We start from the raw sequence: 14,549 nt of genomic DNA, 5'->3' as shown, positions 1-14,549 counted from the left end.
CACTATGTTTAGCATAGGACAGAGAAGGGCCTAAACACACGTGTGAAAGAACTTACCCTGATGATCTTAGTAGCATGGAAATGAGGTATTGGTGGTTCTATCACTGGGGACTCAGGTTTCTGGGCTCCAGTACCTCCCCTGGTCGATACCACATCTTACAGTCCCCACGCTTTACCCTTGGGTTCCTGCTCTGGCTGAAGTCTGCTCTGGTGTCTGCTCTGAGTCATCACCTGTGGGTACTGATGCGGTTGCTGCATATTTCTCACACCCAGAGAGCACCATCAGACAGGAGGCCTGGGGGCGGGGAAGCTTTCATAGAAAGCCTTTTAGGATGAAGCACTACAAAACCGGAGGGGAACTCAGGTCACTAAGCTCACTTGTACCTCCTTCCTTTTCTGGGCACTAAAAGAGAGCACAGAGAAACACCAGCAGCTCCGGCCTGGGCAGCCTTCCTGGAAAGATGCAGCCACCCCTGCTCCTGCTCCTGCTAGCCTTTTTCCTACTCCTCGGGACAGAAGCAGGTGAGTGACCATCCCCACCCTCACAAGCCCAATCCATCATCCAGTGGGCACAGACCAGGTCCTCTCCCTTCTGAACATCCTTGATCTATCTATTACCAGGAATGTCCTGAACCCCAACTCGCCTCCCCCGGCCCCCATCTCAGACCCCAGGCATGATGCTGGGTAAGCTACAAGCAGAAATGACAAGGCAGAATGCTATTTTCAAGAAAAGCCAGTGGGCACAATGCCCTCCCCAGGCCATGTGGAGCGTGGAACTTTCCTAGAAGTGCTTGGAGAGGCTGGGAAACTGCAGGGAGCAGAGCAGTCCCAGCTTCCATGTCTGTGATATCCTCAGGATCTGCTTAGGAGAGAAGCCCAGAGCTCAGCAGACAAAACAGTTGGTCTGGTCACTGTCCCCAGAAGACTACTCTTGCCTTTGCTCCATTCCAAAGCCCCTCAGTCCCTTTCTCCAACTCTGCTTTTCTTCAGAGGCCTTTAGCAGTTCCTTTCTTTAAAGGATGAGCCAGTGTGGTTGGCAACCTCAAACGACCATTTTCCAGAATCCTACAGCACTGGCCTTACCAACCCTCCTCCAAAGGCCCGTTAGGGGCCATCCCTCAGGCAGCCAACAAACACTTACAGGGCACACACCACACGTCAGGCCCTAGAACAGCTCTGCAACTTTGAGATTTCTAAACATAAGCCCTGAGCACTGCAAAGAGCACTGCTCTGTTCTGAGCACCACAGGGGCCTCAGAAGGTCACCCCAAACCAAGCGAAGTCAGGAGAAGAATTTTCAGGAGCCTCTAGGCCTTTGTCGTCCCTAAGACAGGTATTCTCACCTGCAATTTTGTGGCAGGCAAAGTCACAGGCCGAGCCTGTTGCTCATCCCTTTTCCAGATGAGAAAGTTGAGGCCCCTCCTGACCCCTCTCAGCTCCAGGCCAGCCCATCCTCCCAAGTGCCCAGCCAGCCACCCTGAGTCATCAAGTCAATGCCTGCCTGGTGGACTCAGTGGGGACACAAAGGCACAATGGACTTTTCCTACAGGGGAGATCATCGGGGGACATGAAACCAAGCCCCACTCTCGCCCCTACATGGCCTACCTTCACATTAAAAATGAGAAGGAGTCCAGGTGTGGCGGTGTCCTTGTGAGAAGGAACTTTGTCCTGACAGCTGCTCACTGCAATGGAAGGTGAGAGGCAGCAGCCAGCCTGCACCTCCTGGACCCCTACAGGGACCCTGTACTTTATCCCAGGAGCTGCAGCCCAGGGCAGCTCCCCAGGTTCCTGGCAACCCAAGCCCAGGAGAGCTCACAGAGGAGCCCTCTGAGATCATGACTGGGGCAGTGAGAGGCTGAGAAATAGGACAGGTAATCTTTGGGCTCAGAGGGTCAGTGGTTACAGCAAGTTACACAGTTGAGAAGAGAGAAACCTTCTGGCCAAATAAAGCAGTAGTGGATGATGAACACATGCATTAGTGTAAAAATGCAAATGCAAGCAGATTCATCATATTGCCTGAGGGCAAAAGAGGGCTCCAAAAAGCCCTGTACTCTGTCATTGAGAAGTAGAGTCATTCAGCCCCTGCCTTCCTGTGGCCTCAATTTCCCCTTGCTGCAGCCCTGCCCTGCCCCAGCTGTCACCTGCCCTTCATATCTCCTGGGCTGCGTCTCCTGTGATTCTAACTCCCCCCCACTCACCCACTCTGTTCTCTGTACAGGTCAATCAGTGTCACCCTGGGGGCCCACAACCTCAAAAAGGAGGAGAAGACCCAGCAGGTCATCCTAGTGAAAAGAACCATCCCCCACCCAGACTATAATCCTAGGAACTTCTCCAATGACATCATGTTACTGCAGGTAGGAAACCTCCTGATCCTCTTGCCTTTCTGAGTCCACATTGTTTCCCCTTCAACTGAGACCTGTTCATTCCTTTCTTCCCATCCGGGTCACCTGACCAGTCCCTGTGACTCTGGTGACCCCTCAGTGTCCAGACCCAGAGACACCTGGCTGACCGAGGCTCCCTTTCCTCTTCCCCATCAGCTGGAGAGAAACATCAAGGAAACTAACACCGTGAGGCCCCTCCACCTGCCCAGCAGCAAGGACTGGCCAAGGCCGGGACAGAAGTGCACTGTGGCTGGCTGGGGGCTGGTTGCCCCCATGGGCACATACCCAGACACTCTGCAGGAAGTAGAGTTGACTGTGCAGGAGGATTGGGAATGCCAATGTCGCTTACAGCGTTATTACAACAACAACACTCAGCTGTGCCTGGGGAACCCGACAGAAAAGAAGGCTTCCTTTCAGGTGATACTGGACATCTGCCTACCTTGGCTCTGGGGACAGGGATGTTTGGTTAAGAACTGGGACCTGGGGACACAGGCAGGGGTGGACTCCTTCACCCTCTAGGCTGTGATCTTTCTCTCTGGGAAGAAAAGAGGGAGCAGCCAGAGCTGGGAGAAATAGGGCCTGTAAGAGCCTTCAAGGACCTAGAGTCAATCTAAACACGACGCTCCTCCAGAAGGGTGCATCTGCAACACTCTGGCCCAAGCTGAGGCACAGCAGGTAGAAAACTGTTTCCTGTGTGCGCAGTAGTTAAAACATAGTGGCTCCTCAGAGCTGACGCCCACCTTGGTTAATGGGCTCCTCCTCCAAGCAATGTGTCAGCCCCACCTGCCTGCTTTCAGGCCCTTACCCAGGAGACTGCAACCACAGTATAGAAGCACCTTCAGAGGGACAGGATCCCGGATCTAGGGCAGCAGAGGGAGCTGCCACCTGCAGTGAAGTGAAGCAGTGACAAAGTACAGGCTGAGGGGCCTGCACAACCACTTATCTCCCAGTGCAGTCCAAGCACAGCAGCCTTCTCTGAGAGGGGGCTTGGGATGGCAGGAAGGGCAGGGCCAGGAGAACTGGCTCAGTCCTTCCCTCTCTCTGTCCACAGGGAGACTCCGGGGGACCTCTCCTGTGTGAAAATGGGATCCAGGGCATTGTCTCCTATGGACGCTCTGATGGATCAGCACCACGGGTCTTCACCAAAGTCTCAAGCTTCCTGCCCTGGATAAAGAAAATCATAAAAAACACCCAACTGCAGGAACCAGACTCTCTTCCTTGGAGCTAACCCAGGATCATACTGGGGGGGGGGGGGGGGAGCACCCGAATAAATGTCTATTAGCTGAGTGGGAAGAGCTGGGTTTTGCTTATTCTTTGACCTCACTCTCAGGCACCAGTTCTGCGCTCAGAAGGCCGATGGCACAATCCTGCTGCATCTTCCTCCTTTTTCCCTTCCCCCACCACCTCCCCAAAACCCCATAAAAGCTCTTACCAGGCTCCTTCTTGGACATACCTGTACCTGCAGGGCCTGCCCTTCTGCCAAGGTAGAGCTGACCACCGTTAGAAGAAAACATGAACCTCTCAGGTCCTAGGCTCAGCAGGAATGTCTTACTTCTTTCTCTGTGTTATGTAGTGGAGAGAAAGGGAATAACACCGTGGGTGCTGGACACCAAGCAGGCACAGCCTGGGCTGCAGCTCCAGGGTGCAGCCTCACCGCACTGGGGAGAGGAGGGCCTTCTTGAGCAGGGCATTTTACTCCCACAACCAGGGAGGGGCAGAGGTGGGGGGCAGGAGGAAGCAAAGTCCTGAGAAGCTCCTCATTTTCTTTGAAGTGAATTTCTCTCCTTGCCCTTTTCTGCCCTTCTCTGAGCTCAGGGCCCAGCTTGGCCTCCAGTCTCCTGGGCCTCCCCTTCTTCTTTATCTCTGCTGACCACTGAGAGTTCTGAGAGTCCACCAGCTCCTGTGCCTTCCAGACCACACTGATCTGAGCTCCCCACTTCTGCGTTTCCCCCCCACACCTAGGACACCCAGAGGTCCCAGGTCCCAGCAGGGCCTCCTTACTGAGTTGCCACCCAGCTTACGCTCTAGCAGAGGGTTATCGTGGGAACAGGCCTGTGCTGGCCCCATGCAGGGCCCTGGAGGACAGGGGGCAGGGTGTCACTTGCCCCATCTTTCACTGATCAGAGTCAGCTCAGCCCTCACATCCAGCCCAATGTCCCCACCATGTGCTCCGAGTCTACTCACTAGGTCACTCAGGAGCCTTAGCCCCCTTCAGCCTGTTCCTCTGCATCACTACTGGCCTCTCGGCTCAGACTCCCTGTTGGCCACCACGGGCTATATCAGCCCTTTGAGTTAGAAAGGGCTCATTTTCTCAGTAAGACTAAAAAGCACAATTTTTCCATCAATCAATGAACAAACGCTGCTTCAGCACCCACTAAGTGCCAGGCAGTGGGAATGCCCAGTGAAAATAATACAGGTTCTGACACCAAACCCAACAGAAACTGAGTGTTGGCTTTCACCCAAATCTAATTCCCTCTCCCTCCTTCGCATGAGTAGATAGGGCCTGGATCTCTGTGGGAAGCCCACAGGAGTCAAGTATTTGTGTTTTACTTTTACTCTTGGTTACACTCAGTTTGAATTTTATCACTTGTGACTCTGGAACAGCAGCATGTGGGGTTTGGAAATGACTTTACTACTTTTGTTTCTAGACATGCAGCTGCTGGATGTCTGTTCACTGGAGCATCCTCTGCACCTCAGGGATAGGGCAACACGGGGGGGAGGGGGGAAGAGGGTGAACAGGCAGGGCAACAGCCTCATTCCCATGTGCCATAAAAGTAGCAGATAGAATTGGTGACAGCATGGATGGACCTAAAGGGTATTACACTCAGTGAAATAAGTCAGCCTGAGAAAGATCAATAGCATATGAGTTCACTTGTATGTAGAATGTAAAGAACAAAACAAATGAGCAAACAAAATTGAAACAGACTCATAAACACAGAGAACAGGCTGATGGTTGCCAGAGGGGAAGGGGTGTGGGGGACTGGGTAGAAAAAATGAAAAGTGGTTAGAAAAAAGTGACAAAGACGTAAATTATAGCATAGGGAATATACTCAATAATATGGTAATAACTATGGATGGTGCCAGGTGGGTACTGGGAATATCAGGGGGAACACTTTGTAAAGTATATGATTGTCTGATCACTGTGCTATACACCTGAAACTAATACAAAATAATATTGAAAGTGAACTGTAATTGTAAAATAAAATTTTAAATGAAGTAAAAGTAGCAGGTGTGAATGTCATTGTGATACCGTATAATTAACCTAGTAATTAATTAACGGGAAAGGAGCAGATAATTAAAGGGAAGGCCAGATAATGTAGGCATGCCATTTGTGCCAGAAAGGTGTAGTTTAACACTCTCCAAGTCTGTTCCCCACAGATCCTGGGGGAAGGGACTGGACAAAGAAAGAATGGAAGCATACCCAATAAGGTCTGAATTACATAGGAAAGGTGATTAACTGTCAGTCACATCTGGGAGCAGGTCATTGTCTAGAACAGGCATGGCCACTGCAAGGCTCCAAATCTGAGATGCATAAGCTCCTTGAGCAAAGAGAGTTGCCTCTCTCGGCCCTCTTGTGCTCCTGGCTCCCTTGTGGCAAGGGGTGTGTTCCCAAGCATTCGTCCACATGGCCCACAGCCATGCGAACCCCACACACAATGGACTAATGGATCACAACTAGCCTGATGCTCTGCTGGACTTAACTCCACCATGGAAAGGAAACTCTGAACACTGGCATTACTTCTAGCTCTGCTGAATTCCCAGCTGCACTTTTCCTAGGACTGGCTTAAGGGAAATGGCACTTTTAAAACTGAGGGATATAACTTTATGAAAATAAAAATCACCCCTTCTCCTGGGCCAGTCTAAGAAAATTCTTTTTCTCAAGATATCGTAAGGACCCGACTCCCAGCACCCAGTGGGGAAAGGGATCCCCCACTTCCACCAGTGGACACCCCACTTCCACCAACAACAACTGTACAGAATCAAACTGTAGGAAAATCCATATAACATATCTTCTAGAAGGCAGTTAGAGTCTGACTCTAAACACCCATCCAATTGGACAGGCGACAACATCATCCTGGTCATTACCAAAAGCTCCTGCCTGTGCACAATCAAACTCGAATTAGGGAGGGTCACATGGTCAGGACAATGGAGAAATGCCTCTTCTCTTTAGGTCATCATGGTTGCTGCTCCACTGATACCTTCTTTTCTTTTTTTTATATCTCTTTATTGATTTCAGAGAGAGGAAGGGAGAGGGAGAGAGAGAGAGAGAGAAACATCGATGATGAGAGAGTCATTGATCGGCTGCAGCCTGCAACCCGGGCATCTGCCCAGACCGGAAATCGAACCCCGATCACCTGGATCCTAGGTCAATGCTCAGCTGCTGAGCCACGCCTGGCCGGGCTTCCACTGGTATTTTCTAAGATGACCTAGACTTTTTTTTCTCTCTCTTTTTAATATCTTTTTATTGATTTCAGAGAGTGGAAGGGACAGGGAGAGTGAGATAGAAACATCAATGATGAGAGTCATTGATCAGCTGCCTCCTGCATGCCCCCTGCTTGGGATCGAACTCACAACCCGGACATGTGAACTGACCGGAAATCAAACTTCAGTCTCCTGGATCATAGGTAGATGCTCAACCTCTGAGCCACGCCAATCAGGCAACCTAGACTTTTTAACATTAGAAAGTTCTTGTCTAGAAGGCCACACATAGAGGATGTGATATTTTGCTGAGCGAAGATCTCCCTGTGTTGGGCTCACCTCAGCAGACACTCGCAGCTGTCATCCCTCCACATCTTCCCAACAATAAGGGTCCTGCCTGGTAGCTGAGCATAAGCTCCAGCTCTGGGCTAATGCCCTAGTGCTCCAAATATACACAGCACTCTCTTGTGTCATGGGGCAAATGCTCTGGCTCAGGTAAAGTTCAAAGCCCTGCCTTTTCCCATCTAGTTGCACACAAAGCACACAGCAACACATATCTCAATGACCTGGAGGACATTTACCAAGAAAGAGCAGTCCTGTCACCCTGTTACTGATTTGGAGCTGGAAAAAAGAACCCCTGTATCTAACATTTATAAAGACCTATTTAAAAATACCAAGCAAGCAAGCAAGCAAGCAAGCAAGCAAGCAAGCAAGCAAGAAAGAAAGAAAGAAAGAAAGAAAGAAAGAAAGAAAGAAAGAAAGAAAGAAAGAAAGAAAGAAAGAAAGAAAGAAAGAAAGAAGAGAAGAGAAGAGAAGAGAAGAGAAGAGAAGAGAAGAGAAGAGAAGAGAAGAGAAGAGAAGAGAAGAGAAGAGAAGAAAAGAAAAGAAAAGAAAAGAAAAGAAAAGAAAAGAAAAGAAAAGAAAAGAAAAGAAAAGAAAAGAAAAGAGAAAATGTGGGAAGCAAAATAAAAATAATATTTTGAAAGTTGCAAAAAAGACAAAAAAGAAGTTTCCCAGCCACATACTCTTTCAGGTACAACATTTACTTTGCTCCAGACCCACAAGAAGAGTCCATTCGCAGCATGGCTATGGAGAGAACCACACAGCCAGCTCCTAAGATGGGGCCAATAGGCCCAAAGGAATGTAAGATCTTGAAAATTTGTTCCAGGAACATGTACTGAATTGGCTCTGCCTTTCCTACCTATCACCATACTTCTGCCAGTACCACTCTCTGTAGACTTGCAAAACTCAACAGGGTTTAGTCCCAGTCTTGGTATCCCACACAACACTGTGTCTGAACAATAAATATATTTCACCATGAAAGGAGTTCAGCAACTGGTTTCTTTTTTTCATAGCCTATTGCTACGCTACATTTCTCATCCACAGATTTGGGAAGCCCAGGGAATCTCAGGTAGAACTAAAAGAGTCACATCTAAGCACATAACAGTCAAATTGATGAACATCAAAGAGAAAGAGAAAATGGTGAAAGTAGACAGGAGAGATAAGAAGATACATTACTTTAAAGGAAGCAACAATGTCAATAAAAATAAGCTTTTCTTCAGAAATATTGGAAGTCAGAGACAGTGAAAGGACATTTTTAAACAGTTGAAAGAAAGGAAAAATAGGCAATTGATTTCTGGAATTGAACTTGGAGTTCTATATCCAGTGAAAATATTGTTCAAAAATGAAAATGAAATAAAGACATTTTCACAAAAGCAAAGGTAAGAGAACTTGTTGCCATCACGCCTGTACTGCAAAAAGTATACTAAACTAAGTTCTTTAGGCTGAAAGGAAATGATTCTTATTGTAAGCAGGAAGGAAGAAAGGGAAACAAAAGTATAGAATGTGACTAAATATAAAAAGTAGGGGAGGATACATAGAAATGCATGATTACAAGGTTTCTATATGAAATGGTATAACATGAATTCATACTAGATGGTAGTTTGTGAAGGAGGCATATTGTAATCCTAGAATGAACACTAGAGTAATGTATAGAGATATAACTAAAGGCCAATAAAGAAGACAACATGAGATACAACCAAAGAAGTCAGAAAGAAAATGACAAAGGAACAAGGAATAAATTACTCTCATTGAAATCGAATAGTAATATGATATTCTTCAACCCAACACTAGCTGCAATTGCATTAAATGTAAATAGATCAAGGACTCCAATTAAAAGGCAGAGATTGTCAGTCTGGATAAAAAATGCAAGGCCAAATTTTGTGCTGTTTGCAAGAGACACAACTTAAATATAAAGACATGAATAGGATGAAAGTAAAACTATAAGGAAAAAAGGATATATCCTGCAACACTGATTAAATAAAACAAAACAAAACGCCCACTTGTTATGACTCAGTGGTTGAGCGTTGACCTATGAACCAGGAGGTCTCAGTTCGATTCCTAGTCCTGACATAAGTCCTGGTTTTGGGCTCGATCCGCAGTAGGGGGCGTGCAGGAGGTGGCCCATCCATGATTCTCTCTCATCATTGATGTTTCTATCTCTCTCTCCCTCTCCCTTCCTCTCTGAAATCAATAAAAACATACGTAAAAAAAAAACCACACACAAAAAAACAAACAAAAACACCCCCACAGCCATGCCCATGAAGTGTGCTGCTTAACTTTTGAATTTTTGTCACCTATGAGATGAGATAAAGTATCTCTGGAATTTTTATTTCCTTTCTTTTAATTTTTGTTTTGGTTTCTCTTAATGTGACTGAAGTGGGGATACTTTTCAATATTTTCTAAAATAGAATATATTTTATTGAGATCTGTGCAGGTCTTTGTCCATTACTCTATCAGATTTTTTGTCTTTTTCTTCTGGATTTTCAGAGTTGTTTACATATTAGATAGATTAACTCTTCAACTGAGTTTATTTCCAAGTTTGATGTCTGCATTTTGAATTTCTCTATGGTGCTTTTTGACATACAGATTTGCAAGAATTATTTCTTTACATATCAAAAATTATTTATCAATCATTTATTTTAACGTTTTTGTATTCAGAGTGCTAAAAAGTCTTTACACTTTCTAAGTTCATAAAGAAATTCACCCATGTTTATTTCTAGGGCATGTATGGTTTTATTTTATATATGATCTATTTGTAGTTTATTTTGGTGGTTTTTATGAAATAGGACTCCAACTTACTTTCTTTAATAAATGACTAAGTCAATTGTGATTGAAAAATAAAACAAAGAAAAAAATTACTATCTAGTTTTTCCAATATCATTTATTAGAAAGTTTCTCTTCTCCCAGTTATTTGAAATGCCATTTTATTATAAGCTACAAAGCTTTATGTACTTGGGGATGCTTCTGGGTTTCCTATTCTGTTTCATGGCCCCCTCTGTCTATTCTTGAGCCAGCACCACACTGTTCTCAGAAAAGAAGTTTTACAGGGTGTTTTTAATATCTGATAAGGCTTACCCTCTCCCTTACTGTCCTTTTTTCTTTTGCTCATAATGTTCTGAGCTATTCTTGCAGGAGTATTTTCCACATACATTTCAGAAATTATCTAGAACTTGTGCAACACTGGAAGAAAAAAATGATAATTTTATTAGAATCAAATTAAATGTATGTATTAGCTTAATACTAAAGATATGCAAAATGTAGTAGTTCTTTGGGCAGTGCTGTAAGAATACTATTGGGCTTCCTGATATTCATTCCCACTTCATAAGAGAGTAACTACTGGGAGAGCCAACCCTCTCCAAATCTTAGTACACACGGTTGGGACAGAGCAGACCCCAACCTGTCCAAAGACTGTCACTGAGGCTTACAGGGATCAGTGGTTTCAATTTCTCTGAACAACTCTACATATACCTGAAGCAGGGACCAGATTGGTCTTTGCTTTGACTGCCACCGTGTATCTCCCATCCTACAGGCTCTTCTTATATGACTGCAAACTTCTTTCCTTTTGAAATCTGGGTGAAGGCTTTTGATTGCCCCAAGAAGGGGAATATGGTAGAATGGATACCATGTGACTTCAAAGTCTAGGAAAGAAAGAATACTTCTGCCAGGGTTGATTTGGAAGACAGGCTCACTCTGGGGAAGCCACAGTAATGTTGCAAAGAAGACCAAACATTCCTATGCAGAGACTATATGAGAGACCATCCCAGAGAGGAAGTGACATGTCCAGCAGACAGCAGGCATCCACGCTGGGCATGTGGGAGTCAGCCTTCAGCCAATCCCAGACTCCAGGCTTCAAGATTCCCCTGACATCAAGGGAAGCAAAGGGGTGCTAGCCACACAAAACCCTGACCCAAAGGCTGATTCCTAAGCAAAATAAATGTTTTTGTTAGTGTTTTAAACCACTCAGTTCTTTAGTAACTAGAACGAGCCCTCTTCAGCATCACTGCCACACAATTCTGTCTGTCCATCCCTCTAAACACAGCCCTCACTATCTTTACCTGAGTACCGATGGTTGTCTCTCCTCCACGAGAAACAAGAAACCTCATCCTCCAATACCCCTGAGTCTCACAAAAAGGGGACCTCAATAAACAATCATTCTAACTGTCAAGAGAGATCCAAGGAAATAAGTGTTCTTTGCATGTTTTGTCATGAGACTTGGGTACCTAGGGCTCAGGGCTCTGCTATTGGCCGATGCAGCATCATGAGCAGCCTCTCTGCAGCTTGTGGTTCCTGTTTGCAGCTGGTATAGTCACGACTGAGTCAAGAGCTCCGGATGCTGATGTGGTTACTGATAACTTCTTAGTCCTCTCAGGTCCAAGGACTTAACCAAACAGCTGTGATGCACTCAGAGTGACATACTTGACAAAGGACACAATACCAGAGAGCCCTGGGCTCAGAAGACCAGGAGGAAGCACCAGTAACTCTGACCTGGGCAGCCTTCCTGAGGACATGCAGCCACTTCTGCTTCTGATGGCCTTCATTCTGGCCTCCAAGGCACAGGCAGGTGAGTGACTGTCCCCCCACCAGAAGCCCAATGCCATGCCACACTGGCCCAGCCATGCTCAGATGCTACACTCAGACACATCCTGGCCCTGGTGTATCTCCAGGAGCTTTTTCAACTCTAGATTCCATCTCCCTCACAGACTAGCAAATCTGATGCTGAATGAAAACAGCAGGTATGGCAGGGCAGAGGACTGCTTTCTAGGAGAGCCAGGGGTTGCTCTCCCCTCCCTTTGTCACCTGGGAAGGGGCTCTTTTACAAAGGCATCTGGAAGAAGGTTGGAAGCTGGAAATGAGAAATAATTCCTCAGGAAATGGCAACTTGGAAAGGGTGGCTGGCTTCTGTAATCAAAGTAAAGCCCACTAATGTTCTAATTCAATGTCTTAAAATCTGCCCTCAATCTCCACCCCTTTCTCCAAGCTTTGTAAAGAAGATGAGGACCCAGTTGATCCCTGAGTTGGTGGCATCCTGGTTCCCTTAACACTTATGTTTGGCTGGTTTGGTCTCAAGTTCTCTCTGGTAATTTTTCAGTCACAGTCTTCTGAATATTACAATCCAGTGGTAGCTGGGTGAGTCTGGGAACAAGCAGGGAGAGAGAACCAGGGAGCGTGGGGGAAGGATTTTCCAGGACCTACAGGCACTTCACTGCTTATTCCAAACACAAATCCTGTCTACCCACATGTGTGACTGCAACAGAAATGAAGGAATCAGGATTGCTCTCCTCTTTGTCAGAGGGAGGACCTGAGTCTTGCAGGTCACCTAGCAAGCCAGGAATGTTGTCTAAGGAACCTGCGGGACCTCTCCTTGGCTGTGTCTGATGACTAAATACACCACTATCTGCCACCCAATTCTTCTCGTATGGTCTTATCTGTCCCAGTCTCCTCCTCTCCAGACTTTGGCTCCATGAGCACAGCAGAAAGAGTAGAATTTTTCTTTCAGAGACAATCATCGGGGGGCATGAGGTCAAGCCTCACTCTCGTCCCTACATGGCATATCTTCATCGGATCACAACTTCAGGCAGAAAAACCTGTGGGGGTTTCCTTGTGCGTAAGGACTTTGTGCTGACAGCTGCTCACTGTTCTGGAAGGTGAGAAGCACAGCCTGGGCCCCCGTGCTTCTGCAGATACCTCACAGGAAACCCTCTTCTCAGGGGCTTCACACCTAGGGGCACAGAGGAGCTCTTCAGGGCACAAGCCAGTGTTGGGGAGAGAGGGACATTTCAATGCAAGTGGCCTGTTGAAGACAGGAGGGACTGATGAAAGGGGCATAGGAAGGAGGCCAAGATTGTGCCCTGGAGCCCAGGGTACAAGTGTGAGAAATTTGTGGTTTTGCTTAGAGACAAGCAAGCTCAGTTTGTGACTGAGCACCCTAAATCTGCTCCCAGAATTGACACCTAGACCTAGCTGCCTACAAGCAAAGGGCACAAACATGCTCAGTCCCAGGCCCCATCCCCTAGAATTCCTCTCCACTTCAGCCCTGCCCTGGCCCCAGCTGTCCTCTTTTCCCCCCCCACTATATCCTCTGTGCCTCCATATCCCTGTCTGCTCTCCGTGCAGCTCCATCACAGTAACCCTAGGAGCCCACGACGTCAGGCAGCACGAGGGGACCCAGCAGGTCATACCGGTGAAAAAAATCATCCCCCACCCAAACTATCATCCCAAGTTCAATGACATCATGTTACTGAAGGTAGGGTTCATTGCTCCACTGGTTCTCACATACCTTAAAGCTGGGTTTTGCATCTCCCATGACCTCCTTCCTGTCCTCCTTCCCAGTGTGACCCCTTTACTTGTCCCAGGGCAGTGACTGTTCCTGGGGTCTGTGGGCCCTTACTGGATGAAAATTCCTGTCCCCTGCCTTCAGCTGCAGAGGAAGGCCAAACTGACTGCAGCCGTGAGCCCCCTCAGGCTGCCCAGGAGAGAAGAGCAGGTGAACCCAGGGATGGTGTGCAGTGTGGCCGGCTGGGGACGTCTTGACCTGTACACCACCACAGCCAGATTGCATGAGGTAGAGCTGGAAATCCAAAGGAATGAGCAGTGTATTTCTCTCTACAGAAGTCATTACAACACAACCACACAGATCTGTGTCGGGAATCCAGAAAAAAAACAGTCTACTTTTCTGGTGAGATCCCCAGCATTGTCCAGGCCCAGCCCTGGGCACACTCAAGCTTGGAGGGGACCTGGAGCAGTGGAAACTAGTCATAGCCCCATGTCCTCAGCCTTTCCATCAATCCATTCTCTGGTCTTGTCTTCCCAGGGGAGATGAGAGGCTGTCCCACAGCCACTGATGGGCAAAGGCTTCCTGAGGGAAAGAAAAGAAGACTATTAGGGTCAGGTTGGAAACCCAAGACCTCGGGAAGTGGGAAGACCTTCCCTTTCCCTGATCTCCCACCCAGCCCCTAATAGAGACCACCCACCCCCAGGACAGAGAGGAGGGCAGTGCCAGGAGAAGACCCAGCTCAGTCCTTTCTTCCTCTGTCCACAGGGTGACTCTGGAGGCCCCCTGGTGTGTGACAACACAGCCCAGGGCATTGTTGCCTTTGGGAAAAAGAATGGAAAACTTCCACGTGTTGAAACCAGGATCTCCAGCTTTCTGCCCTGGATAAAAAGAACAATGAGGCGTTTCTGACTGCAGAGACCAGGCTGAGGCACCCCAGCATTGATCCATCCATCTCCTCTGAGGCATAGGCCAGAACTGCATTGTGCAGACAGGGTGGAAGGGAAGCTGCCAGACACATAATAAACTTGTATCTCTAGAATGGAAGTCACTGATTCCTCCTTTATTCACCAAAACATGTGTTAGTTCCCTACTGTGTGTCCGACGACCATCTCTTCACATTTCTCCTCTGTTTGAG

The 14,549-nt window shown here is 47.3% G+C and overlaps 2 protein-coding genes across 2 annotated transcripts; both read left to right on the top strand.

Moving 5' to 3' along the window:
• Positions 1–331: 331 nt before the first annotated feature.
• On the top strand, positions 332–3,607 carry LOC107544835 (granzyme B-like). Its single transcript, XM_016222759.2, has 5 exons — positions 332–521; positions 1,548–1,692; positions 2,217–2,352; positions 2,536–2,796; positions 3,431–3,607. The coding sequence occupies exons 1-5, from the start codon at positions 461–463 to the stop codon at positions 3,605–3,607; spliced, it is 780 nt and encodes a 259-aa protein (XP_016078245.2). The 5' UTR covers positions 332–460.
• Positions 3,608–11,646: 8,039 nt separating this feature from the next.
• LOC107544836 (granzyme H-like) lies at positions 11,647–14,357 on the top strand. The gene is given in 6 exon segments (XM_016222760.2): positions 11,647–11,701; positions 12,638–12,785; positions 13,255–13,384; positions 13,559–13,816; positions 14,180–14,320; positions 14,322–14,357. Coding segments are annotated over 6 exon segments (768 nt in total).
• Positions 14,358–14,549: the final 192 nt, after the last annotated feature.

This window comes from Miniopterus natalensis, chromosome 1 (genome assembly GCF_054644295.1).
Source record: "Miniopterus natalensis isolate mMinNat1 chromosome 1, mMinNat1.hap1, whole genome shotgun sequence".
Taxonomy (NCBI): domain Eukaryota; kingdom Metazoa; phylum Chordata; class Mammalia; order Chiroptera; family Miniopteridae; genus Miniopterus; species Miniopterus natalensis.
The sequence above is the reverse complement of the archived record's forward strand: the minus strand, read 5'-3'. Positions and strand labels throughout refer to the sequence as shown.